Genomic DNA, 24424 nt, shown 5'->3' on the forward strand with positions numbered 1-24424 from the left:
ACCATGCCCTCTTGGGACAGGTCACAGGGCAGAGAGGTCACCGGGGCCTGTTTCTGATGGGGACAGGCAGCATGGCTCAGGGAAGGTCACTCCTTACTGCACGCTGGGCTGAGCTCAGCCACAAGGGAGGGGCCTGTCCTTGCGGTGGGCCAACTCGGCTCCCCCTCCCATGGCATCGGCCTCCAGCCATGCAAAGAAGGGCAGGATGAGTAAGTAGAATGCCTTCCAGCTCTCTCCAAGAACAGTGTGTATGTGAACATGCAGTGGTGAGCGTGCCTGTGGGAGGCAGGTAGGGTACCGGGTCAAGTGCTTCAGTGTGGCAGAGTGTTTGCCCGGCCCTCCTGCTGTGGGGGATGACAGCTTAGGGATCCGCCTGGCTCTCAGCCCATGTCCCTCTGCGAGGATTAGGGGCCAAAGCCCCCTCCCTGGAAGTGAGCACAAATGAGCACTTGGGGCCCCTGTGGTTCTAGTCTGTGTCCCCTTAGGAAGGGGACGGTGGATGACGTCTGAATGCTTCCTGGGGATTCCTCTTCCCCACCCCCAAAGCTGAACCCAAGGACACAGGCGCATGATGGGTGTGGACACCTGCTCCTGAGAGTCCCGGGGAGGGGGGCCAGGCCCCTGAGCCCTGGGGGATCCTCCCAACAGTGGCCACAGCCACAGCCATGTTTTCCCCAGGGTGGCTCCCCTGAGCCCTGCCCTGCCAGGAGTCCCCAGCTCTTCTCTGCAGCAGGGCCTCTCCCTGATGCCTTCAGCTTCAGTCTCCCTGGTATTTGCATGGGGCTAGAGCCCAGCAGCTTTCAGAGGCCTCCAGCTGGCAAGAAGGTGGCATAGCAGGGGCGAGGTCTGCCAGGCCTTCCATGATCAGGGAACCTGCCTTCTGCCCCAGGAGTACGGCTGCCAGCTGGGGTGTTTGTTATAGCCTGGAAGCAGGCGCCTGGGAGCATCTCATATCCGAGAAGTGCCTGTCAATCCAAGGGGCTGGGAGGGCTTGAGGAGCTGGAGGGCTCTGTGTACTTGGAGACCAGTGCAGGGCCTTAGCTGCGATTGCAGCCACAGTGGTGGGCCGGGAGGCGTTGTAACCATGGCCCTGGCTAGGCCCTGCATGGTGCCACGGCCAGCACCAGGAAGTCTGCATGCAGGGCTGCTTCTGCGGCTCCCCGTGTTGTCCCTGTCTGCTGGTGACCATGGCCCTGACCATGGCCGCACAGGGCATGAGGGGGCAGTGATGATGTAGTACTGGCTCTGTGCTTACAGCCCTGGCCCGGTCAGCGCAGAGGGCTCCCTGGGTGGGCCAGGATTCCAGAGATTGCTTTGAAGTGTTTGTTTGAGATGCTTGTTTGCCAAGAGATTAATAAATCATTTCTGTACCTTTAGCAAACTTCCTGTGTTGCTCTTAAAAAGGGATCCTCTACCTTCCCGGACCACAAGGTTAAGGTAACCCCGCTAGGGAACCCCGATAGGCCAGCTGCGGGGCACAGCGACAGAGAGAGTGAGGGCGAGGGCGAGGTAAGCAACACCTCCGGGAGCCTGGGGGTCCCAAGCTCGCATCTTCCGCCAGCCCAGGCTGCTTCTGGGAACGCCTTGCCTCTCCTGGGGTCTGATACGGCTTTGGAGCTTGTCGATCCGAGGAGCCCCCACTCCCGCCTTCCTGTGCATTTGCGGGGCTGTCCTGGTGCTTGTGGGCCAGGCTGCCTTTGCTGCAGGTGGCTGAGCTGGTGATGCGCAGGGCTCTGGCTACTGGTTATGGTGGTCGGGCAGCTCAGCTGTGCCCCCCTGGACTGCCCTGGTCTCACCCCTGACGAACATGGGCACCAGAGGTTGCGGGGTCTGGCTCCACCTGCCTCAGTGGCAGCTGCGGGGGTCATGTGAGATGGGCTGGCATGGCCCCTGGCACTAGTGGCTGGGGCAGGGCCTTCTGAGAAGATGGGCTTCTTGGCTGTGCAGTGTCAGATGCCTGTTAGGCACCTGCCGACAGTCCCCATGCCGGGTGCGTGGTGTCCACTGGCCTGAGCCGGCTGGCTGCCCCACTTGGCTTGCTCGGTGCCCTGCATCCTGGACACGGTGTTTCTGAGGCTCGCTCAGGTCTTGGTCCACCGATACTGCTTCTGCTGCCTCCTAGGCGCTGCTGTTCAGCTCAGGGTGCTCCGTCCACACCCCAGCCCCCACTTGGGTGGCCATGGACCAGGAGTGACCAGCTGCCCTGTCTCTGCAGGGCCCCCTGCTGCGCTGGCTCAAGGTGAACTTCAGTGAGGCCTTCATTGCCTGGATCCACATCAAAGCCCTGCGAGTGTTCGTGGAGTCTGTGCTCAGGTGTGTGGTGAGTGGTCAGCCCAGAAAGAAGACCCCAAGCTACCTGTAGCAGAGCCCGTCCCGCCCTGCCGTGCCTTTTCTAAACAGAAGCAGCAGGTCTGCAGACTTCCGAAGCAACGGCTAAGCATGTGTAGTGAGGCACCTCTGTACTTTTAACCTCAAGAGGAAACACACTGGTTTCCTGGTATGTGCCCTTCTAGCTGTTGAGGGTTTTAACAATAATACACAGGTTTTACTACATTTTTAATGAAAATGGACTCAAACAGGAAGTGTTCTGTGGCTCAAGCTCTTCTGCCCAGTTTTGAACTTGTCTGGCGTCCCTTGGCCCCAGGGGCAGCATTGTGCCTAGCTGGCCAGCACCCAGACCTGTCCCTCCCAGCACACCCCCCACAGGGTGCCACCAGCTCCCATGGGCTCCTCTCCCCATCCTCCCACCAGCAGACCCCAAACTCAGGGTCGGCTTGGACAAACCCAGCCCCTCCGTCTTCAGTTCTCTCCGGGGCCTGCCTGCCCAAGTGCTGCTATAGCCTCTTCATCCTCACCTCCAAGTCCTTGTCCTCGGGGCTGTCAGTGTAGCTTGATCAAGCACAGATCTGAGCCTGCTTCCTCATTCTTTGCCCCACACACACCTGCACCCTCACCCTGCTGGGCCTCGCATGCACACAGCCCTCAAGATCCTGGCAGTGCCAGGTGGGGGGGCGGGGTGCAGCCTAGCCAACCCAGAGCACACAGCCACTTCCAGTGTGGTTGGGCATGCTGGGTCTCTGTAGTAGCTTTCCTGTATCTGGTCTTGTTGTGGGAAGGGGAACTCCCAGTACCGCCAGGCTGTCTCCCCCTCCAGGCCTGGGGGCAGAGGATGACGTGGGCAGGGCCTGAGCCAGGGGGAATGCCAAGCAGGAAGGGTCTCTGTGAGGTGAGGTCTTGGTGGGGACAGGTATTGGGAAGTCACTGGGGGCTAGCAGAATGGGTCCGAGTGGATGTTCAGGAAGACAAGCAGCAGAGTACCAGGAGCCCGGGGGCACTGGGACTTCACCTGGGACAAGCCCCAAGTTGTCCAGGCATGGATGGCATGGGGTAGGGCCCTGAGAGCAAGCATGGGAGAACACTGGCCGCTGGGAGTGAGCCAGAGGGGGAGTGGACCTGGAAATGGCTGGAGTCGGGACACCGAGACAGGGGCCGAGGTCTGGACCTTCATTGTGGGAGAGCCCACCAGGTCCTGATGAAGTGACTGCAGAGAAGCCAGCACAGGGGCCTGAGTCCCTGGGAGAACACACTGGCAGCTGGATTGCCCCTTCTTGTTTAACAAACTCTGCCTGGAGACCCCCTCATTGCATGTCCCCAGCTGAAGGGCCTGTGTCTGTAGACCAGGCAAGGGAGAGGGTGAGGGTATGGCCACCTCACTGCTCATGTTCCCCTGGCTGATCCCAGAGAACAAAACAAGGAGGCTGTCAATTTGGCCACTGCTGTTAACGCAACTCGATGAAGCTCAGGGCTCATGGGAAACCTCAGGAGTGCCAACAGAGGCTGGCAAGGCAGGCCTAGCACGAACACTGGGCCCTGGGGCCTCTCAAATGTGGATAGGATGCAGCAGCAGACAGTGGACCCCAACATGGGTCTGCTACAGGCCTGTGGGATTCATGACTTGGGCATCTCTGCGACATTCTGTCTTGTCCATCCCCTCAGCCCAGGGATCCCAAGCCTGACCAGGCTGTCGCTCTCCTTTAGTGGACAAGAGCAGAGTAACAGTGTGGGGCTTTAGCCAAGCACCCAGAGGCAGGAAGGCTGGCCCTGCAGGCAGGCACTCTGCTCTGGCAGCCACTCTGAGCTTTCCCATGACCGCCGGGCTAATTCTCCAGGGTCTGCACTTGGGAGCAGTGCCCTAATGTTGTCTTGTCTGTCTGCAAAGGTACGGGCTGCCCGTGAACTTCCAGGCAGTCCTCCTGCAGCCTCACAAGAAGTCGGCCACCAAGCGCCTTCGGGAGGTCCTCAACTCTGTCTTCAGACACCTGGACCAAGTCGCTGCTGCCAGTCTCCTGGATGTAGGTAGAGGCCCCAAGGTGACCGTGCTGCTGCAGGGCGGGCAGGTGCTTGGCTAAGTCGCTGCTGCCAGTCTCCTGCATGCAGCTAGAGGCCCAGAGATGTTTGTGCTACTGCAGGGTGGGCAGGTGCTTGGCTTGAGAAGTATTTTCACCAAAAAAAAAAAAAAGAGAGAGAGAGAGGTGGTTGCAGCCTGCTGCCAGCCTCCATTCCACAAGAGCCCAGGCAGGTGGGGCTGGGGCAAGTGCGGGTGGCGCTCAGGCCCGTCTCCTCTTGCAGGCCTCTGTGGAGATCCCTGGCCTGCAGCTCAGTAACCAGGACTACTTCCCTTACGTCTACTTCCACATCGACCTCGGCCTCCTTGACTAGAAGGGCGGCCGGCAGCACCGTCCAGGCGCACGTGGACCTCAGGGCTGCTCAGCAGTCATACAGGCCTGCAGGATTCGGATGTTCAGAGAACTGGCTCACAGGAGTTCCTTACACTCATATTTATTTTTTTTTAAGTTACAATAAAATGCTCAGTCCTTTGAATGCCCATGTTCTGAGCGGGAACCGTCACCATTTCACAGTGCTGAGCACTGCCCGCAGGGCGGGAGCCTGCCTGTCCTAGCTCTCGTGTGAACGTGTGTGCTAACAGAGCCCAGAGCCACCTGGACAGCCTGCTCCAGTCCCAGACAAGGTGGGAGGCGCCGTCCCACGCAGCTGCCTGGCGGGCCTCAGTGGTGTCCGGAGCTCTGGCTTCCACGTGTTCAAACACTGGGCAGGAAATATGTCAGGGCTGTCAACTTGCTGGCTAAACATCAGATGCTGGATTTGAGGTGGACACTCATTTCATACGTTTATCAGCACTGTCCAAAATATTGTTTTATTCTTTAATGGAAAAAGCCATTAATATTCAAATGAAGGAATCACATTAAAAAAAAAAACCCTATGTGTAAGAAACAGCCTCCAAGAACATTCCAGCAGCAGTCAGGGAGGGAAGGTGTTAACAGCCCTGTTCACTTCAACATATTATACGACAGAATTCACTCCAATTCACTGGCTACAACAATTCATAGAATTTTTCAGTGTTTTCTTGAGATGCAAAAGTTCACTGGTGCAGTGTTTTGAATGACCGATCAAGAGCTACTTCTTGGAGAAAGGCCACTGGTAGACTTGTCTGGTTCTAAGAATGCTCATTCACTGCATGGAAAAATCTGCTCCCAAGAAAAGGAACGTGCTTGAAGCCCGGTCGCGGTGCTCACAGCTCATCTTTCTCCAAGTCGTCGAGCTCCACATCGCTGAGGTCAATGTCGTCCTCCACAGGCAGCTGCAGGCAGAAAACCATTCATCAGACCCGCTCAGGAGGCACCCAGGGGCCTCCCGCCTCCTCGGCCAAGCCATGAGAAGGCTCCTACCACAAGCAGCCCTCTCCATCCGGCACCTGCTTTTACCCTGCACCTGTTACCACAGATGGAAAAGCTGAGAACTCAGACACAATCTTCACATAGTATGGCATCATCTCCATCTATAGAGCTAAAAGCCACGGGACCCCCATCTTACTGAGAAAGGAGGACAGAATCGCACAGAATGAATGCTACGCTCAAGGCTAAAGTTTTCTCTAAGACAAAGCAAATGTTTAAATGTTTCCCCTAAGGGATGATGATCAGCAAAATAATCTACTGAAATTTACCTGTTGTCTGGCAGGAACATGGACTGGCACATGGCTTTGAGAAGGGATGCCTAGGATGGCTCCAGGATCACTCCTGCACCTGGTGTGCCCCGGCTAATGTGACGGCAAGGACTGACTGCCAGGGCCGCCCACCCCCGCTGTGTGGCCTCCCTATACTCACCACGCCGTCCTGGCCATCCCAGGGCTCTCGCACACTGATGGCGGGGAAGACTCCGCCTCCCACGGGAGCTGTGGAGCCCCGCCCGAAGGACAGCTCCCTGTGAGGAAAGGGACCAAAGGCAGCGCTTAGGATGGCCTGTAGATGAGATGAGCAAACTGCCTCTCCCGAGGGTGTGCGGGTGCAGGCACTGCCGCCACCTCCTGGGAGCCAGGACAGTGCCCCTTGCTGGCTTCTGCACCACATCCAGACAGTCAGGGTCAGCACAGCTTGTTTTGCTACAGTGCAGTGAGTCCAGGCAAGCCACCAGTCAGGTTAGAGCATGGGCCGTGCATCCTTTAAGACTGCGACTGCACCTGCACAGCCCACATTACCAGCATCCCCACTGGCCCACGGTGGCATGTCTGCTGAGTCCATCAAAATCGGATTTGAAAAACATCACAAACCCACACTAGCCTGGATCTTGGAGTTCACCTAACAGCCACCAAAATGCAGGCCACAAGTTCAAGTCTGACTATTAGTTAGCAACTGAAGTTGAAAATAGTAAGTACAGAAGTCCATTAGCCTTGCCTATTTTGTACATATCTGAGTCTCCTTAACATTTTTAAAAAGACAAATAAAAAGAAAAAACGTATTACTCTGGGTCCATTTGTTAAAATACTAAGGAAACATGGGAATAGAAAAGCCACTCTAAAATATACACTGGATGTCCTATTTTACCAATTCTAATAAACCCCTTCTAGGCAATTCTAAGCCAGGTTTACAACAAGCCCTTGACTGCAACCTCTGGTCCCAAGCACACAGCTGCCTATCTGCTCAGGAGGGGAACAACAGCCAGCAGAGGTGCCTGCTCTGCCCAAGGCATTCCCCAGGCCCTTCCTGGGGACCCACCACCCTTCCAGGAGCCAGTCCCTCAGCAAGCTGGTGAGGAGAGCTGGTCCCTGCCTCAAGTCAGACCACCAACAGCAAACACGGCCCGGGCTGAGGACACTGCCCCCCTCCCACCCGGTCACTCCCCAGGCCACCATTCAGGGCACCCGACCGTGCCAGGGGGACTCCAGTAGTGTGCCAGGCTGGCAGTGGCAGCAGCAGCAGTGCAGGCTCTCAGACAGCATTCTTAGCATTCATTATTCATATCCCCCAACCACCTTTTGTCAGCTGAACACAGCAGCAGAGAAGTGAATGAGGAAGAAAGCAAGAACTGAGTAACAAAATCTCCTTAAGGCCTCCCCAAGCCTTGTATTTGCCTGAAGGAGGATTAAGTCTGCTTGAGAGAGAGAGCTGGAAAGGAGCTCCTCAGCCTGAGAACACTGTTTGCACACCGTGGGTAGTGCAGCACACCCATTTCCAAATGACCACATTCCTCAGCCAAGTGCCCAGTTACGGGAACCGTGTCCTCCGAGTTCAGCATTCACAGGGCATGCCGGGGAGGCATTAGGGAGAAAGCCTGTTTGAGAATGACAAGGAGCCTGATGCCAGGGACAGGGGTGGCAAGCAGGGTGGTTGAGTTCACCCACCATGCTGAATGTCACCCAGAAGAGAACGAAGCACAAGATGATTTCAAACAGCAGGATGATTTATCAACACTGCACTTACTGCCTGATTTACACGCTTGTTTCACACCAAAAACCACAACCGACCCAGTCAGACAAGCAATAACAAAGTCAAAGGACCAAGCCATCACCTGAGAAACTCGTTAATGCCCTGCTCACTGAAAGAGCCCTTCAGCAGAGCAAACTTCATCTTGCGGGAATTGATGGCCGCCATGGCGGGGTACCCGAACCCGCCGATCCCCAGTGCCGTCTCCAGCTCTGCCTGGGCGCCAGCTTCTGTCCACAGCCACCTGGAAAAGCAGACGTGTTTCACTGCAAAGATGTCTTTCAGATTAGCTGGAATCTGACTACCAGGTCGGAAGATCAAAAGATTACCCCTTATATATTTTGTGGAGTGAAGTGAATGCAGAAACAAAAACAAAAGATCAGGCTGCCAAGTAACCTAGCTGGGATGTACTCCTGACTAGTTCGTCCCTCATGCGTCCCAAGTGCAACTCCAGAAGTTCACCATGGACCAACTGCCCATCTATGACGGTGCTGTTCCCAGTCCCCAAAACATCCTCCATTGAAAACAATTCCCCATCTTCTGACCTCCAATCCCAGCAGCACCGACTGGGCTGCCTGGCCTACTCCTGTGTTGGGAAGGAACATAATAAACATTTGTTGAGCTAAAAGAGGAGTGAGGCCACATGAGCAGCACATGGGAGAGCTGTGGGGCTTGAGGATGGGAAGTGAGAAGATCCACAGGAAGGGACACAGATGCAGCCCTCTCTCAGGAATGGGTAAGGGACCCCATTTCCACTTCTGTCTGACCTATCGCTCAAGGCTGTCCCTGAGTCAGCAGCACCAGAAGGGATGTGTTTGCCTGTTGGCCTGGAACCCATCCACGGGAATGACCCCTTGGAGCAGCCAAATGCCCTGGGGCAGAGCAGTCTCCTACGTAAGAGCTCCACGCTGGGTTACCTTCTACCAAACCCCAACAGGGGAGAGGCCAGAGCGAGAGCACAGGCTGCGGACGCTTGGAGGGCTCCACCCCGAGCCCTGCCCCTCCCAGGACAGGACAGGAAGCCCAGTCACTTACCCCCACATCTTCTTTTTGTATTTATCTGCCAACTTCAGAAGAACTTCCAAATATGAATTCCTGCCCACAGCTCCTGGTTTTGAGACAGCGCATTTAGGAGGCGGCCTGAGCCCCAGCACAGCAGGGCTGAGGGAGCAGGCTGTGTCTCACCTGTGTCAAGGATGTGGGGCAGCACCGCCACAATGCACAGCTGGTGCTCCTCACACGCCTTCTTGGCGATGTCCTCGTTTACGATCTGTGGGGCCGGATGGGCGACAGGTAAGAGGCTGCAGGCGCAGCTCCCACGGTGGGCACTCCCACTGGACAGCTCCTCAGCTGTGCTGCTCTATGGATGCGCGGGCGTCACCCTAAGCCACCGCTGTGGTGGGGCTGAGGCACTAGCAGAGACCTGGCATCATGTGGCTGGGCACAGCTTGGTGCTGCTTCAGCCAGAAGACAGGTCATCTGCACATGTTCATGTTGGTAGTGGAGACCTTCCATGCCTGTTTCCTCATACGTAAAATGTAGTGCATGTGAGAACTAAAGGACAAAAGCTATGGAGCAGCACCAGAACAGGCCCTTGGAGCCCCTTACCGGGCCAGGTGCTCAGCAAACGTGAGCCTGTTCCAGTCTATTGTAAAGCCTAGGTGCACCCTTGCTCATGGGTCAATTATTTTCATTTTCAAAGTTACGAAAGGAAGCCATTTATCAGGTTTTTCCCCTCTCTCTGGAAGCATAAAATCACTTCAAAGAGTAGTTTCTGGGCCTAGCACAATAGCCTAGTGGTTAACTCCTCGCTTTGCATGTGCCGAGATCCCATATAGGTGCTGGTTCATGTCCCGGGTACTCCACTTCCCATCCAGCTCCCTGCTTGTGGCCTGGGAAAGCAGTCAAGGATGGCCCAAAGGATTGTACCAGTGAGGGGCACCTAGAAGAAGCTCCTGGCTTCAGAGCAGTTCAGTTCTAGCCGTTGCGGCCACTCAGGAGTGAACCAGAGGATGGAAGATCTTTCTCTGTCTCTGCTTCTCTCTATAAATCTGCCTTTCCAATAATAAATAAATAAATAAAAAATAATTTAAAAAGTTGCTCATCTAGACAGGGATTACTGGTTCGATTCCTCTGTCAGACGGCAAAGCCTTACTTACCTCCAGCAGCTCAGGAGGCGGAGCGTTATCTGAGAACAAGTCCATGGCCCGAGACACTATGTCGGACCTCGTCCTCCCACCATCATAGTCCACGGGAGATTCGCCCTTCTGAAAAATCTTGATTGTAGGAAATCCCCTAATCTATTAGAAAAGTAAAATCGAATTACATACACACACGTACCACAATCTTTCTGCTTCCTAAGACCACTGCACAGAAAACTGAACGTTATGTCATGGAGTGGCTCCTCACTGAGGCCCACTAAGCAGGGAACCTGACTGCCAAGTTGTCAGGCTGTCCCTGGGCCTGGGCACAGTTCAAGTGACAAGGCACGTGCTCAGGACAGCCCACTCTTGCGGCCAAGGCCAGCGCCTCTTGGACACTTACCCCGTATCTGCTGGACAGTAGCTGATTGACCGTGGCATCCACAGCTGCGAGCTTCACTTTCCCTTTGGTCTGCTCTTTCACCTCAGTCGCTGCAGCGGCCCATTCTGGCTCTAGACTGTAGGAAAATATTTGCATTGCCAAGTGCCTTTCAACCTGCAGCAGAAACCTTTCTGTCCGAGCCCCAGCTATTTCCCACAGCTCAACACAAACACAATACCACCCATCACTGTTGCCTCCTGGCCCCTCAGCACCCCCAGATCTGGAAACCTACTCAGCTCTGAAACATGACCAAACATGCCCTTGGTCCCAGCACAGGATTTGACGTTCACCCTGGAGACCTCGGCATAACCATCTCTAGCAGCACTTTCACAGTGAGCCGGACCAAAACACTGGAACTAAATAGGTGGACGGCAGTGTCCACTTACTTTTTGCAGTGTCCACACCAAGGAGCATAGAACTCCACCATCCAGATGTCTTCACTATCGAGGACATTCTCATCAAAGCTGTCATCCGTCAGCTCAATCACGTCCTTCTTACTTGAACCATCGCTTCTCCCCTGTCATGCATGACACGCAAGGTCAAACACCACGTGGACAAAAACAACCGTGTTCTGTTTTCTCTGCACAGCACATTCACCTTTTCTTTCGTGAACAGCAAACTGTTATTCTAATTGAGGGTATTCCTAAATGTCCTAGGGCAGGGTCCGGGCAACTGTCCATGTCTGAGCTGAAATTAAAGGCAGCAGTGTCCACCCTGGGTAAGCTGCAGGACAAAGCGAGCTTTACGCTGCCTCGGCGTCAGACACCACCACACATATGCCCAAGATTCAATACCTTCTCACTAAACACATCATGGGTAAGCTTCACATGTTGTGTAAGGCATGTAGAATACCACTCTAGGAACTGTGGTTAGGATGCCTGTGCATCCTACTGGCGTGTCTGACTTGCTTCCTAATGCAGACCCCGCAAGAAATCAGCTTCCTGCACCCACATGGGAGCCCCGGCTGTGTTTGCCCCTGACCCAGCCAATTGATGTGGACATTTGGGGGATGGCAGCTCGCCATCTGCCTCTCAAATAAACAAACAATACCAGAGCAAGGAGCAGGAAGTCCTTCCTGCCTGCCTGTCCATGGATGTACAATTGGCTCACTGCCACACATCAAGGCAGGAGGAACCAGTCCAAATTCCATGGATCTGGAGCAGGTACCCGACCCTGCCCCCTCTGCAGTCACCAAGGACACGGGGTCCCACAGCCCAGCTCACACATGCAGCCCCTTTAGTCTCGGCACTCCTAACCCCTGCACGTCAGCCCGGGCCTCAGAAGCCCATCTGTGCTTGTACTGCAGTCGTGGCCAGACTGGCTAAGGGAAGGGAGATCCCAAGGTGGCCATACAGACCACTGTCGGCTGACTCCCTCTGGGTCTCAGGGATTACTTGTTAGTGGGAAGTTCACCAATTTAAAACTATATTCTACAAGGAGTCTATACTCGGGATTCAAGATCCGGACACACATCACACACTGACACTATGAAGCCTTACTTGTTTTCCAGAGCTGTAGCTGCTGCTCCTGCCCCCGAGGCGGTCCTTCACAAGCTGGCGCAGAGCGCTGAGGGCTGCGTCCACGATAGCTTCGCCTGTCCTGCCACCTACAGGAAGGCAAGGGAGCGTCAGGCAAAGACAGGCAGTCCCCGGCCTGGCCTTCAGCCTGTGTGCCTGCCTGAGGCGACCTGCACACTTGCACTTTCCCAACCATGATAGGTTAAACACCTGCAGCAACACAGGCACTGACAGAGCATGCGCCTCGAGAGCACATGTGCTCTAGGAATTACACCTGGTGGGAAGGCAACTCTCAAGACAGCACCCTTACCTCCCAGGGTATGCCCTGGCAGCAGCTTGGAATGCAGGCAAGCACCAAGACTCAAACCCAGAGCCTTGATGGGAACATAAGCATCAAAAGCCTCTGCCTGCCCTCCCACCTTTTCTCTCTTGCTGAAAACAGCTGACCTGAATTGACCCATAATATAAGAAGTAACAACTATGTTTTACAACTCAATTGTGGTATAGTGGGTTAAGCTGCCCCTGCAATGCTGGCATCCCCTATGAGTGCCATTTTAAGTCCCAACTGCTCCACTTCCAGCCCAGCTCCCTGTTGATGCACCTAGGAAAGCAGTGGAAGATGGCCCAAGTGCTTGGGTCCCTGGACCAACATGGGAAGCCCAGAAGCAGCTCCAGGCCATTAACTCAAAAACATAACTGATCATTTTCAGTGCCTTAGAGCTGGGAAGTCTGAACAAAATGCTGTGCCGAAGGCCTCATCTCCAGAGATCTGACCCCTCCTTGGTGAGGTGACAGATGTCTTGATGCTCACCCAGTATTTGTCTCATCTGTCTTACACGTACCAGTCAGTTAAGCTTCTATAGCCTCAAGTGGGGTTCCACATCCCCATCTTACAGATAAGCAGCAAGCTCAGGGTGATGAAGTGGTGAGGGGCTCTGCAAGCTGACCGTGGCTGCCTGCTGAGCGCACACTACAAACTGCACTCCTGGCTCCTGGCAGTCTGACTCCAGGCAACCAAGTGCAACTCACACTGCTCTCCCTGTGTGGCAGAACCGTCTCAGCTCCACTGCACAGAATGCTCACATGAGGCAAGCCAAGGAGACACGACACTCACCTCGATGTTCCAGGTTACAATCTTCACGAGGTTATCAAGCTAACCATGCAAAGGTACCACACCCAGAACTTGGATTAGGACCATCTGTGATATCTGTGATAACCCCGAGAGAACCTTTCCATGCGACTGATGTGACACTCGCCTTGGAAGTCTGAAGGCAGAATTCTATTGTTAGGTGCCTCAGTGACTCCTAACAAACATCCACAATTTAATCATCTAAAAACCAGACAGAACCCCTCGCATCTTTTGTCAACAGCTCAAATAGTTACATGGTACATGAATATAAGGCCCTCACTGCCAGCATTCCATATGGTGTCAGTGTGTCCTGGCTGGCCCAGTGCAGCAGTTGATGGCCAAGAGCTTGGCCCCTGCATCCACACGGAAGACCCTGGACAGAGCTCGTGGTCGTTGCTGCCATTTGGCAGGTGAACTGGCGGATGAAAGATCTGTCTTTCCCTCTCTTTCAAATAAATAAATGGAATTTTTGAAGAAATAAATAAGGTCTTTCATGCTGAAGTGCTAGATCTGTGTTCTAACAGTAAAGTGAAGAGGTCAGAGCAAGAAAACAGTTTGTCTTTATAAAACATTAAGTGTTGGAGCAAGAGAGACAAAAGGGTAGCACAGGTCCAGGGCACAACAGAGGCCTCAATGGCACATTTGATCTTTCAGATTTCAGGGCCAGTAGTGCTATGGCACAACATGTCAAAACACCCGTCACACCCAGCATCCTATGTTGACAGCACCAGTTTTAGTCCTAGCCACTCTGTTTCCAGGCCAATTTCCTGAAAAGGTGCTTGGGAAGACATTGGAAGACGGCCAAAGTACTTGGCTCCCTGATAGCCATGCAGGAGACAGAGATGGAACTGCTAGGCCCAGCCTGGCCACTGTGGCCATCTGTGGAGAACCAATGGACAAAAGAGCGCTTCTCCGCTTGCTCTCTGCACTCCGAACACCGGGTAGGGGTCTCATTGCACCACCCCATACATAAGGAAATCCACACAGAAACAGGCCGGAGGTTCCGGAATCCTGCCTTCTGGCCCACCAGGTGTAGAGCGTCAGGAAAACACTCACCCTGATAATCTTCTGGTCTGTTCTTGTTGGATCCAAAAATCTTGATGGTAGGAAAGCCCTGCACACCATACTGGCCACCCAGCGACTGATGCTTGTCTGCATCAACGGCACCAACTTTGACAACATCCTGTGGAAACACATAGTCTCCAGTTTCATTAATCTTTTTTTAATTTGAAAGGTAAACAAACCACCCAGAGAGAGATTTTTTCTGGTTTACTTCTCAAATGTTCCCTCCACCCCCACTAGGGCTGGGCCAAGTCAAAGCTGATCTAGGTCTCCCTGACGCTTGCTGCCTCCCGGTGTGCATCAGCAGACGAGCTGGTGGCGGGGGCTGGACTGCAGCCAGGCACTTGGACACAGGATGCGCTGGCCTCAACTGGCAACTGAACCACCGTGCCAATGCCAGCTCCACTTACCTATCTTTTCTTTTACCAGAACAAGATGTAATACAGATCCATCATCTTATTCATGTAAAAAAGAAAGGTAGTAAAAGGCAGGGTGCAGTTTACAAATAGATTCTATGAGGGCGTTAGCCTTGAGAACAGGTGAGAATGTCAAGGCAATGCACGAGGTCTGCGGAAGAGATTCTGTAGCTCCCACAATCAGCAAAGCTAAGACCAGTTTCAACATTTGCCCGAGAAATGTCAAGTGCAGACAACATAAACAGGGAAGGTGGAGGCGGGCGCCTGGCCCCCGGGTTACCACACATGCAATACAAGTGGGCTGAGCCCAGCTCTGGCTCCTGCCGAGTTCCTAGTAATAAGGCATCAGCCTCGGGGCTGGTGTGGGTATCTGAGGTGTGAATTAGCTGATGGGAGCACGCTCTGCCTCTCAAATAAATAAGTAAAAAAAAAAAAATTTACAGTTTTTGAATCGCAATATGCAAATCAGCTTCTTAATGCATATTAAATCCATCCACAATTTTACTTGAACATGCCCAGAGGAATGTGGCCATTTCAGAAACTTACTTTCAATGCAGTTGCTGCTTTCTTCCATTCTGGTGTTAATCTTTGGCAGTGGCCACACCTTTTTTTTTGGCGCGGGAAGAAACAGAAATAAGGTGAAAAACTCAATCCACAGTAAAACTCTCAAACCACAGTTTAAGAGAGCCTCCCAGTGGCTTGGAGGACAGGACAAGAAAAGGCCCCACATGGGCCTGGCGGCGTGGCCTAGCGGCTAAAGTCCTCACCTTGAACATACCAGGATCCCATATGGGTGCTGGTTCTAATCCCAGCAGCTCCACTTCCCTTCCAGCTCGCTGCTTGTGGCCTGGGAAAGCAGTCAAGGATGGCCCAAAGCTTTGGGACCCTGCACCCATGTGGGAGACCCGGAAGAAGTTCCTGGCTCCTGGCTTCGGATCGGCACAGCATCGGCTGTTGCGCTCACTTGGGGAGTGAATCATCGGATGAAAGATGTTCCTCTCTGTCTCTCCTCCTCTCTGTATATCTGACTTTCCCCCCCCCCAAAAAAAGACCCCACAATGACTGCAAGGGCATTCTATTATTGACAGTGATCACACTATCATTCAAATGACTGACCCATTAAATCACATTCCCAAGCTTAAATAACCCCACACCTGAACACTGTCTTTAGCATCGATCAGGTCTGTTCATATATGCAGCTTACACAAGGCTGGCAAAAAAGCATTCCTGGGTCCCAAGGAACGACAGTTCCTAGAGAAAGAACCTGAACTCTAATTTTTCATTTGAGAGAGAGAAGACATTGATTGATAGGTCTCCCACTAGCTGGTTAATAACCCACACGGCTGGGGCTGGGGTCATGGCTCAACAGACTAATCCTCCACTTTCTCTCAAGTGCTGGCATCCCATATGGGTGCTGGTTTGTGCCTGGCTGCTCCACTTCTCGTCCAGCTCCCTGCTTGTGGCCTGGGAACCCTGTACCCGTGTGGGAGACCTGGAAGAAACTCCTGGCTCCCACTCTGCTCAGCTCTGGCAGTTGTGGTCTCCTGGGGAGTGAAACAGTGGATGGAAAATCTCTTTCCTCCACTCTGTAAATCTGCCTTTCCAACAAAAACAAATCTCAAAAAAAAAAAAAAAAAAAAAAGTATATAGCTCATATGGCTGCAATGGTTAGGGAAGCTTGAGCTGGAAACCAGGAAACTCAACTGAAGTCTTCCAGCAGTGGCAGCAACCAATCACCTGCTGCCCCTAGAGCCTGCACGCACTGCAAGCTGGAGGCCTGAGCCAGGGCTTAGAGCTGAACCAAGCACTCGCTGGCAGATGCAAGCACCCTAAATGCTGGATTAAACACCTGCCTTGGAGCCCACAAACCCTATACCCTAAAGGTGACGAATTCCAGATGTAAACTAATCTTTTCATTTCATACACGATGCAGCTAGCCTAGGTCTCCTTCGTTTAAACACTACCACAGCTGCTTTCACAGTTTAAAATGTACTTACAAATTCAAGTTAGTAAACCTAGTAAGTTGAGAGGCATGGGTGTGTGTGCAAGTGTGGTAAGTGTGCTCGAGTTGATATGTATGAGAAGCAGGGAGGGAGGGAAGACAAAGAACACCCTAAACTTGTAGGTCTTAGGACTTAAAATCATACCCAGTATACCACAGTCAGATCCTTGTCATGTCCCTGCCATGCACCAAGGCAGGAGGAGGACAGATGGCTCCTAAGCCGTGTAACATTCATTGTATATTAATACCACAATTTATTTATTCAGATAACTTGTTGCATTTTCTTAAACAAATTCTCAGGTCTCCAAGGACTTGACAAGCAAGAAGCATGTGCCAGCACCAGCAGGAATACGTTCTATAGAGAACTGTGTGTAACTGGCTCGCACTGAACACAGGCGCATGCTTATGTCTACAAGGACAGGATGGAGACTGAGAAGAAACTTACCTCCTTATCGCTCTCCACCAGGGCCAGACACAACACGAACTGCCCCCACTACATTCCCTGCCCATCAGGAGCTACACCCCACTCCACAAAGCCAGTTCTCTCTGAGCCTCATGGCAAGGCTGCTTCTACCTGCCATGTGCAGTACACTTGGGTGCCTGGGGAATGCTTGGAGCCCCATGGCCCTTTAACCTCAGCCTATGCAGCAAAGCGTAACTTAAGTGAGACATCGTGAGTGCACACACCCCTCCCATGATGGCAGGATCAAGTGTCCCCTGATCAAATACCCCATAACCCTAATACATGCTCCACCCGGGCCCAAATGTCCACAGGACTGGAGGCTAAAAATTTATAGTGTGTGTGTGTGGGGGGGGGGGGGGGGGATGGGTGTTGTCAAGGACTTGCATTGGGGAAGATAACTTCATTTTCACTAATGTTTAACTGCATCCCGAGTCAGAGTGCCCAGGTTGGAGTCCTGGCTCCGCCTCCCACACAGCTGCTGGTTAACCTGCACCCTGGAAGGCAGCCGTGATGAGTCTGTTGAGCGCTTGGTCACAGCACCCAAGGAGAAGACCCAGGCTGAGCTGGCTCCTGGCTCTGGTTTTGCCCAGCGTGGGCTACTGCAGGCGTCTGGGGGGGAACATCTCTCACTGTCTCTCTGCCTTTCAAATAAATGCCAATTTTAAGAACTTTTTATTTTTTTATTGGAAAGGCGGATATACAGAGAGGAGAGACAGAGAGGAAGATCTTCCGTCCGATGTTTCACTCCCCAAGTGAGTGCAACGGCCAATGCTATGCCGATCCGAAGCCAGGAGCCTCTTCCGGGTCTCCCACGCCACATGGGTGCAGGGTCCCAAAGCTTTGGGCTGTCCTTGACTGCTTTCCCAGGCCACAGGCAGGGAGCTGGAAGGGAAGCAGGGCTGCCGAGATAGAACCAGCACCCATATGGGATCCTGGGCGTGCAAGGCGAGGACTTAGCCACTTGTGCCACCGCGCTGGACCCAATTTTAAGAACTTTTTAAAAAGAGCAGTAGTTTGACCGAGTCAGGCTCTTAAGCAAAGGAAGGGGAAGGGGTGATTCATTCTGTTTCTTGCACAGGATCATTTGCTGAAATTGGTGTTTAAAATCTGTGGCTTAATTTGAAAATCCCTATGAATTAACTTCTGTAGCTGGAGATACCTTTGAAATGCAGTTGAAATGGCTGGATCAGCAACTGGCTGTAGGCACCGACTATTCAGCAAGAAGTACACAGCCCTAACCTGAAACTCCAAAATCTAAGCCTCTTCCTCAGAAACTTTAAACATGCTGAGTTCTGATTAGGGATGTTCAGCCAATAAAGCCTATGCAAATACTGCAGCATCCCAAACTGCCCAGGTCTGAAACACTTCGACTCCCAACCACCTGGGATAAGGGACATTCAATCATATCACCACACAGAGACTGACTCAGTCCTTCACCAATTGCATTTCCATTTTCTAGGCTTTCTCTGTGGCTCTAGGCTTTATTTAATACCTGTGGAACCTCCATCCCAGGAACACAAAGCCTCCGTGCACTGCCAAACGAGGCCGTCACAGAAGGAGGCCACAAGTGCCTGTGCTAAACATTCTCTTCACCCCTCCCTTCAAAAAAAAAAGAGAGAAAAAAAGATCTTCCATCTGTTGGTTCATTCCCCAAACAAGCAGAGCAGCCAGGGCAGGCCGAAACAAGCAGCCAGGAGTTTTTCTAGAGCTCCCACATGGGTGCAGTACCCAAGATCTTGGGCCATCCTCTGCTGGCTCCCCAGGAGCACTAGCATGGAGCTGGATCAGAGGTGGGGCAGCTGGGACTCCAATCTGCATCCAAGCATCCAAACAGGACGCCAATGTTTCAGGTGGCAGCTTAACACTGTGCCATAAGCTCTGGCCTCATCACTAGACATTTTCTAACCTGCAACATCATGAAGTGAAATTCTCCCAGTAGAATAAGTAATCACCTACTGGATCCCAATTTTGCTTTTTCAATTAAGCTGCCTGGTATCATTTTATTTAAAAAAAAAATTAATTTGAGGGGCAAATAAGAGACAGAGGTAGAGGTAGAGAGAGGAGGAGGAGGGAGGAAGAGGGAGTCTCCTACTTGGGTGCTGTGATCAAGTGCTTGGTGGGCTCATCAAGGCTGCAGGTGAGCTGGCAGCTGGACCGGAGGCGGAGCCAGGACTCCAACCAGGGCACTCTGACACGGGATGCAGGCTGCATCTCAAACGCTGTGCCAAATACCCAGCCCCAAAAGACTGTTTTCTCACCTTTATCCCACTTTCCTCATCATAAGCAGAGACCTTAAAAATGACAAGGTTTCAGGGGCTGGTGGTGTAGCACTGTGGGTTACATCATATCGGAGTGCTGATTCAAGTCCTGGCTTCTCTGCTTCCTGATCCAGCTTCCTGTTAATGTGCCAGGGATGCCAGCAGAAGATGACCTAACTGTGTGGGCCCTACCACTCCTGTGGGAGACCCAGATGTAGCTCCTGGCTCCAGCCTGGCCCAGACCTGGCTTGCACACTTAGGCATGCTTCTTCTCTTCCTTTCCCACAGAAACAAATTAATCTTAAACGATAAGGTTCTTCCTTTTATCGTTCTTATAACAACTAGCTGCTTTAACGACCTTTTATCCCGATTCAATCTTGATGACTTTATTTTTAAAATTTTTTTTTTAAGATTTATTTTATTTTTATTGGAAAGGCAGATATACAGAGAGGAGAGACAGAGAGGAAGATCTTCCCTCCGATGATTCACTCCCCAAGTGAGCGCAACAGCCAATGCTATGCCAATCTGAAACCAGGAGCCAGGAACTTCTTCCGGGTCTCCCACATGGGTACAGGGTCCCAAAGCTTTGGGCTGTCCTTGACTGCTTTCCCAGGCCACAAGCAGGGAGCTGGATGGGAAGAGGGGCTGCTGGGATTAGAACCGGCGCCCATATGGGATCCCAGGCATGCAAGGCAAGGACCTTAACCACTTGCGCCACCCGCCGGGCCCAATCTTGATGACTTTTAACAGATTCAACATTTTGTGGATGTTCCCATCTCTCCTACTTTTAAAGCAAATTGTAAGCTAGATAAAATTAATTTTTATATAGCATTTTTCTAATTTTATGGTGTACCAGAACTGTCTGCATGTGTCAGCCTACTTACCATGGAGCATAGAATTCTACAAGCCATAGACTGTCACTCTGAATGACTTCCCGGTTGAAGTTGGATGGGGTTAATTCAATGACGTCATCGCTAGAGGAGTACAGACCATTCACAGCAAGAAATAAGGTGCAGCTCACCAGCCCTGGAGGGACAGACACACACGCCATCAGAATGACCTCTCGGGCCTCCAGCCCAAGCCCCCGTGCAGCGTCCAGTAGCAGGCTGTGCTCAGCCTCCTTTCTGGAGCCGCAGTGTTCTTACCTACTGTCATTACATGGACAGGAACACTGAACAGAGACTGTTTCGGGCCAGTATTTCATTTCTACCCACAGCACACTATCAAGCTCTCACCACAAAGGAACGAAGTGCAGTTTCCCATGGTCCATCTCCCAGATGCAGCACATGGTCTGCTGTACTAGTAGGATGTTTTAATTGAGAGGCAGAGGGAGATCAAAGCAGATGACAAGTGAGCACCCATCTCAGACAACTCCCCTGGGCCCACAGAGGCAGGGTCTGGACTGGGTGATAGCTGGGGCCAAGGCACTCCACCTGTCTCCTACACATGGCAGAAACCCAATGACTGAGCTGTTACTGCCAACCAAGGTCTGGGGCCAACAGCTGTCGTCAATACTGACGCAGACCCTCCAGTAGGGGTGCAGGCGGCTTCACCAATGGACCAACTGATCCCCATGCCAGCTGCATCGCTAACAGCACGACTTACCCTCACTGCAGATCAAGGGTATTGCTTCTGGCCACTCTAAGAAACTCAATGTAATTTATAATAACCATAAAGAAAAGCAAACTCTGAACTAGTCTCTTAAGAACTCAATTTCTGAACGAGCACACTATCAATATTTATATCCTTTAGCATGCTTCCTGATCACCCCCAGGACAATGATAAACACTGAGGAACCTTGGGTTTCTCCCGACTTCCACAGGAATGTTTTCCCGTGTGCATGATGCTGGCCTTGAGGCTGAAACAGATGGCTTAGAGAAATCTCTATCTCTCTCTTTTCCTCTTAGCAAAGCTCCGAGCTTTCCTTTTAATCCGCTGAAGTGGACTACGAGACTGTGGATTCTTTAGAGCGGAGTGTGTATGGGCCATCTCAAAGAGGTTCTCCACTGTTAGGAACAACCCCACGGTTAATATCCCCCAGAAGGAGGGCACAGATGCCTTAGCTTCATCAGCTCCCCTGACTTCCCACAGCCTTGCTCAGTGGCAGTTATCAGCACAGGGTGAGCAAGGAACCACAGCCAGTGACCACCTCTGATCCCATTCCCAAGCTTTTCCCATGAAGCTGTGTGCCCAGAGAAAATGGTTCAGCACGCCACAGCCTGGTAAACCATCACACAATTCAAGAATACTTCAAGTGAATTGCAGACACGTGACTATAACAGCTTATGACCTAACAGGGAAGACTGCTAGAGTGACGAGAAGCCACTGAGGGGTTGTGGGGATGACTAAGAGGTGTGGGGATGGGAAGAGTAACCGGTGCTAGTGGGAGTCACATCAGGAAAGACTCAAAGACGAGCTAACAGAGGTGACTGGGTGTGCTGACAGTGGGGAGAGGCAGGCTGCTGCCTCCCAGGCCTGCTGTCCAGCAGGGCCACACTCAAAGACCGGGTAAAGCCATGGTAACAGCAACTCCATTCACTGATATCTTTGTGTTAATTACAGGTTGAAAACATTTAAGATGTGCTGAGTAAATAAATACATGTAAAAATTCACTTCAGATGTCCTTTGCTTTTTTTAAAATGTGGTTACGAAAAAATCTACAGGTACATAATTACCTGAAGTATGTTGTTCAGCGACCAGCTCAAACTCTGAGTAAGCGCAAAGCCTGGCCTGGGTCAGCTCTACAACTTCAAAAGCAATGCATTTCTTAATAAAAACTCAGATAAATGTGTATTTGCTCAGCAGACTGAGTCAAATGTGAAACTTCTAGAATTAGAAAATTCTTGGGGATTTTAAACGATGGTGCCAGGCTGCCCATGTGAAGTCTCACTGCGTTCCATTTTGCACTATCAGCTCAGCGCCTTGTACTCCCGGCCCCTCGCCAGCCCCTCACCTTCAGAGCAAGCCCTGCCCAGGTGGTCGCAGACCAGTTTGGAACTGTCTGTACCACACCTCACAAGCCAGGGTATTTAATTTACTTCTGGGGGCGGGGCACAACACCGGTTTCCATGTTCTATCTAGTACTCCCTCCTCAGCCTCTCAGGGCTCAACCACCATGCCTGCTTTCCGGTCCGGGAAGCCCAGGCCCAGAAGGCTTGTTTGCCTGAGGTCACATATGGAGAATGGAACAGACACACTTATGTAACCCGTATGGCTAAGCTCGTCCAGAGAATCCCAAGGAGCATTGCTGGGAATAATTAGTTCTTCAGTGCGGTCAGCAGGCAACGGGGTACCCAAGTAGACTGGAACTGCCAAAGGGTGCCCCAGGAATCGCCCAGCCAGGAAGGTGCTTTCCCCCACACAAGGTCACCCATGGCGCGCCACCCCGAGTGCGACATGCATGATGATGGAATTGGGTCTTTGAATTTTGCCTAGTTCTCACAAAACCCTCCACACCACAGCACCACCTTGCGTGGTTATGAGAAAATCAGTCTACTCTGAATGAGCAGATGAAAGATATCTCAATCTTGATGATATAAAGGCAGTCAATAATCACTGCCCCATGAAATCCCCCAAGAAAAGCAAAATCCTGGGGCTCATGGAAGATGACAAAGTGGGTCAGTACTGACTCATAAAGTTCTGTTCCTAGAACTATCGACTGCCCCGGGAGGATGGCGAGCACTGCAGGGCAAGGGGGCACGCCAGGTCCAGAATGCAGGCAGCTACCGGAAACATCGGTAACATCTCTGCCTCACACCTGCTGGTCGGGGGAGAGTTAACTGAAGAAGCAACACCTGCAGCTTCCTGGGCACTCACCGGCAGCTCAACGGACTCCAAAATCCTTCACCTAAGCTCTCGACAACCTTAAAGCACATATTTATCCGCACCCCCACACCTGGAAGACGCATCAACTCGACAACTCCCCGCAACACCCCCACGGGTGTTCCGCACAGCGGAAAACGCACCGGCCCAGAGAGGTTAAGTCGCCTGCCCGGGTCACACAGGTGCTGACAGAGGGGAAGAGAGGGGCGGGCAGCGAGGATGCCGAGTGGCGCCTGGGCGTGGCCAAGGCGAGCCAGGGAGGACGTGGGACCCTCCAGTTGGCCCGCCAGGGTCCCCCAAACCAGAATCGACCCAATTCCCCGGCGCCCGGGTTCCACTCCGGTGCTGGGGAGTCCGACCCCACCGGAGGGGTGGGGGTTGGCCCCCGAGTTTCCAAAGTAGGCTCAGGGCAGAGCAGCGGGGAGCACCGCGCCGCCCCGGCCACACTCACGCGGGCAGGGCCGACCCACGAGGCCCCCGAAGCCCAGCGCCCCCAGGATCCGGTCAGGTGCGGGCCTCGAGTCCGCGCTTCCACCCCCGGCCACGAGTTCGCTCCCCGGTAGGGCTGCAGCGGCCCCTTCCTTCCCTGCATCCCAGGCCCAAGCTCCCACACCGCCCGAGGGGCGCCGTCGCTGCCCGGAGTGGCCCAGCCGCCCACCCACGGGCCAGGGCTGCTTCGCCGGCCATCTTCCGGCCGCGGCCCGCCGAACGGGATGTTCCCGAGCCTCCCAGGCCTGCCCCCGCCTACCAAGCCCCAGGTGAGCCATGCCGAGCGCCACCGGCCGCCGTCCTCGCCGCTGCTGCCGCCTCAGCTCTGCCGCGCCCCCACGCTCACTGCCCGCCCAAGCCAGTGCGGCGGGCGGCGCGGCGGCCGCGTGGGGGCGGGCCGGAAGGGCACCGCCGTGCCGTGGCCGCGGCTCATTGGTCGAGGCGGCCTTCGCTCACCCGCGGTGCCAATGGGAGGCGGCCGGGTAGAGGTTACGGGTTTGGTTTTTTTCCCGGGGGCGGCGGCGGCAGGCGGGGCTGGTGGCGCTGCGCTCCAATCCTACCGGCGTCGCGAGTCCTGCCTGGGCTCTCGGGGGAGGCCTGCCGTGGGGTCTCCTCATCTCGCGTTCCGTATCCCCGCCCTCAACTCGGCCTCGTCTCGTGCCCTTCTCTTTCTCCCGACGTCCAGCCACTGCTCTTGAGCCCCTTGGTGTGCCTAAGACTTTGTTGAGTGACATTAATTGCTCTTGAGGCCGGGTCGTTAGTTCAGTAGACACTTGCCAAACACGTGCCTCAGGGAATAAAACGGGACGAGGGGCCCTCGTCGGGGCACATAGCCGTGCTCTCGCCCCCATAGACCCCCGAGGGCCCTTCCTGGTGGCCTGCGGTCTGGACTGCTCACCCCTGCT

General features: G+C 53.3%; 2 protein-coding genes across 5 annotated transcripts in view; one reads left to right on the forward strand and one right to left on the reverse strand.

The window, feature by feature from the left end:
• Positions 1-4719, forward strand: part of ATP6V1C2 (ATPase H+ transporting V1 subunit C2) — a 39268-nt gene extending 34549 nt beyond the window's left edge. For 2 of the 3 annotated variants that reach the window (XM_040992828.1, XM_040992827.1), the window contains 4 exons: positions 1378-1509; positions 2216-2313; positions 4220-4352; positions 4630-4719. In XM_040992828.1, coding sequence (XP_040848762.1) covers positions 1378-1509; positions 2216-2313; positions 4220-4352; positions 4630-4719 — 453 coding nt within the window. The remainder of the gene's footprint in view (positions 1-1377; positions 1510-2215; positions 2314-4219; positions 4353-4629) is intronic. The other variant, XM_040992829.1, reaches the window with a different exon arrangement.
• Positions 4720-5196: 477 nt separating this feature from the next.
• On the reverse strand, positions 5197-23844 carry PDIA6 (protein disulfide isomerase family A member 6). 2 transcript variants are annotated; one of them, XM_040992826.1, is made up of 13 exons: positions 23779-23844; positions 20093-20234; positions 15032-15089; positions 14064-14190; positions 11861-11967; positions 10748-10878; positions 10323-10437; positions 9938-10078; positions 8964-9048; positions 8814-8886; positions 7864-8022; positions 6183-6279; positions 5197-5659 (listed from the first exon to the last, which is right to left on the reverse strand). In XM_040992826.1, exons 1-13 carry the CDS (start codon positions 23795-23797, stop codon positions 5591-5593), a joined length of 1323 nt encoding a protein of 440 aa, XP_040848760.1. In that variant the 5' UTR covers positions 23798-23844; the 3' UTR covers positions 5197-5590. The 2 variants fall into 2 exon arrangements, with proteins under 2 accessions (XP_040848760.1, XP_040848759.1); XM_040992825.1 differs by lacking the exon at positions 23779-23844 and having other exon boundaries at positions 20093-20259.
• Positions 23845-24424: the final 580 nt, after the last annotated feature.

The sequence above is a fragment of the Ochotona curzoniae genome, unplaced genomic scaffold (assembly GCF_017591425.1).
Source record: "Ochotona curzoniae isolate NIBS_2020 unplaced genomic scaffold, NIBS_Ocur_1.0 contig_883, whole genome shotgun sequence".
Lineage (NCBI taxonomy): Eukaryota > Metazoa > Chordata > Mammalia > Lagomorpha > Ochotonidae > Ochotona > Ochotona curzoniae.

Excerpts from the sequence above, each read along its gene's own strand:
- PDIA6 (XM_040992825.1), bottom strand. The coding sequence starts at position 20,259 with ATGGCGTGTGTGTCTGTCCCTCCAGGGCTGGTGAGCTGCACCTTATTT. Across the intron at positions 15,090-20,092 it reads GTAGAATTCTATGCTCCATG|GTGTGGCCACTGCCAAAGAT; the intron begins GTAAGTAGGCTG and ends CCAAAAAAAAAG. Across the intron at positions 10,879-11,860 it reads GCTACAGCTCTGGAAAACAA|GGGAGAAGCGATGGTTCAAG; the intron begins GTAAGGCTTCAT and ends CATGCATGACAG.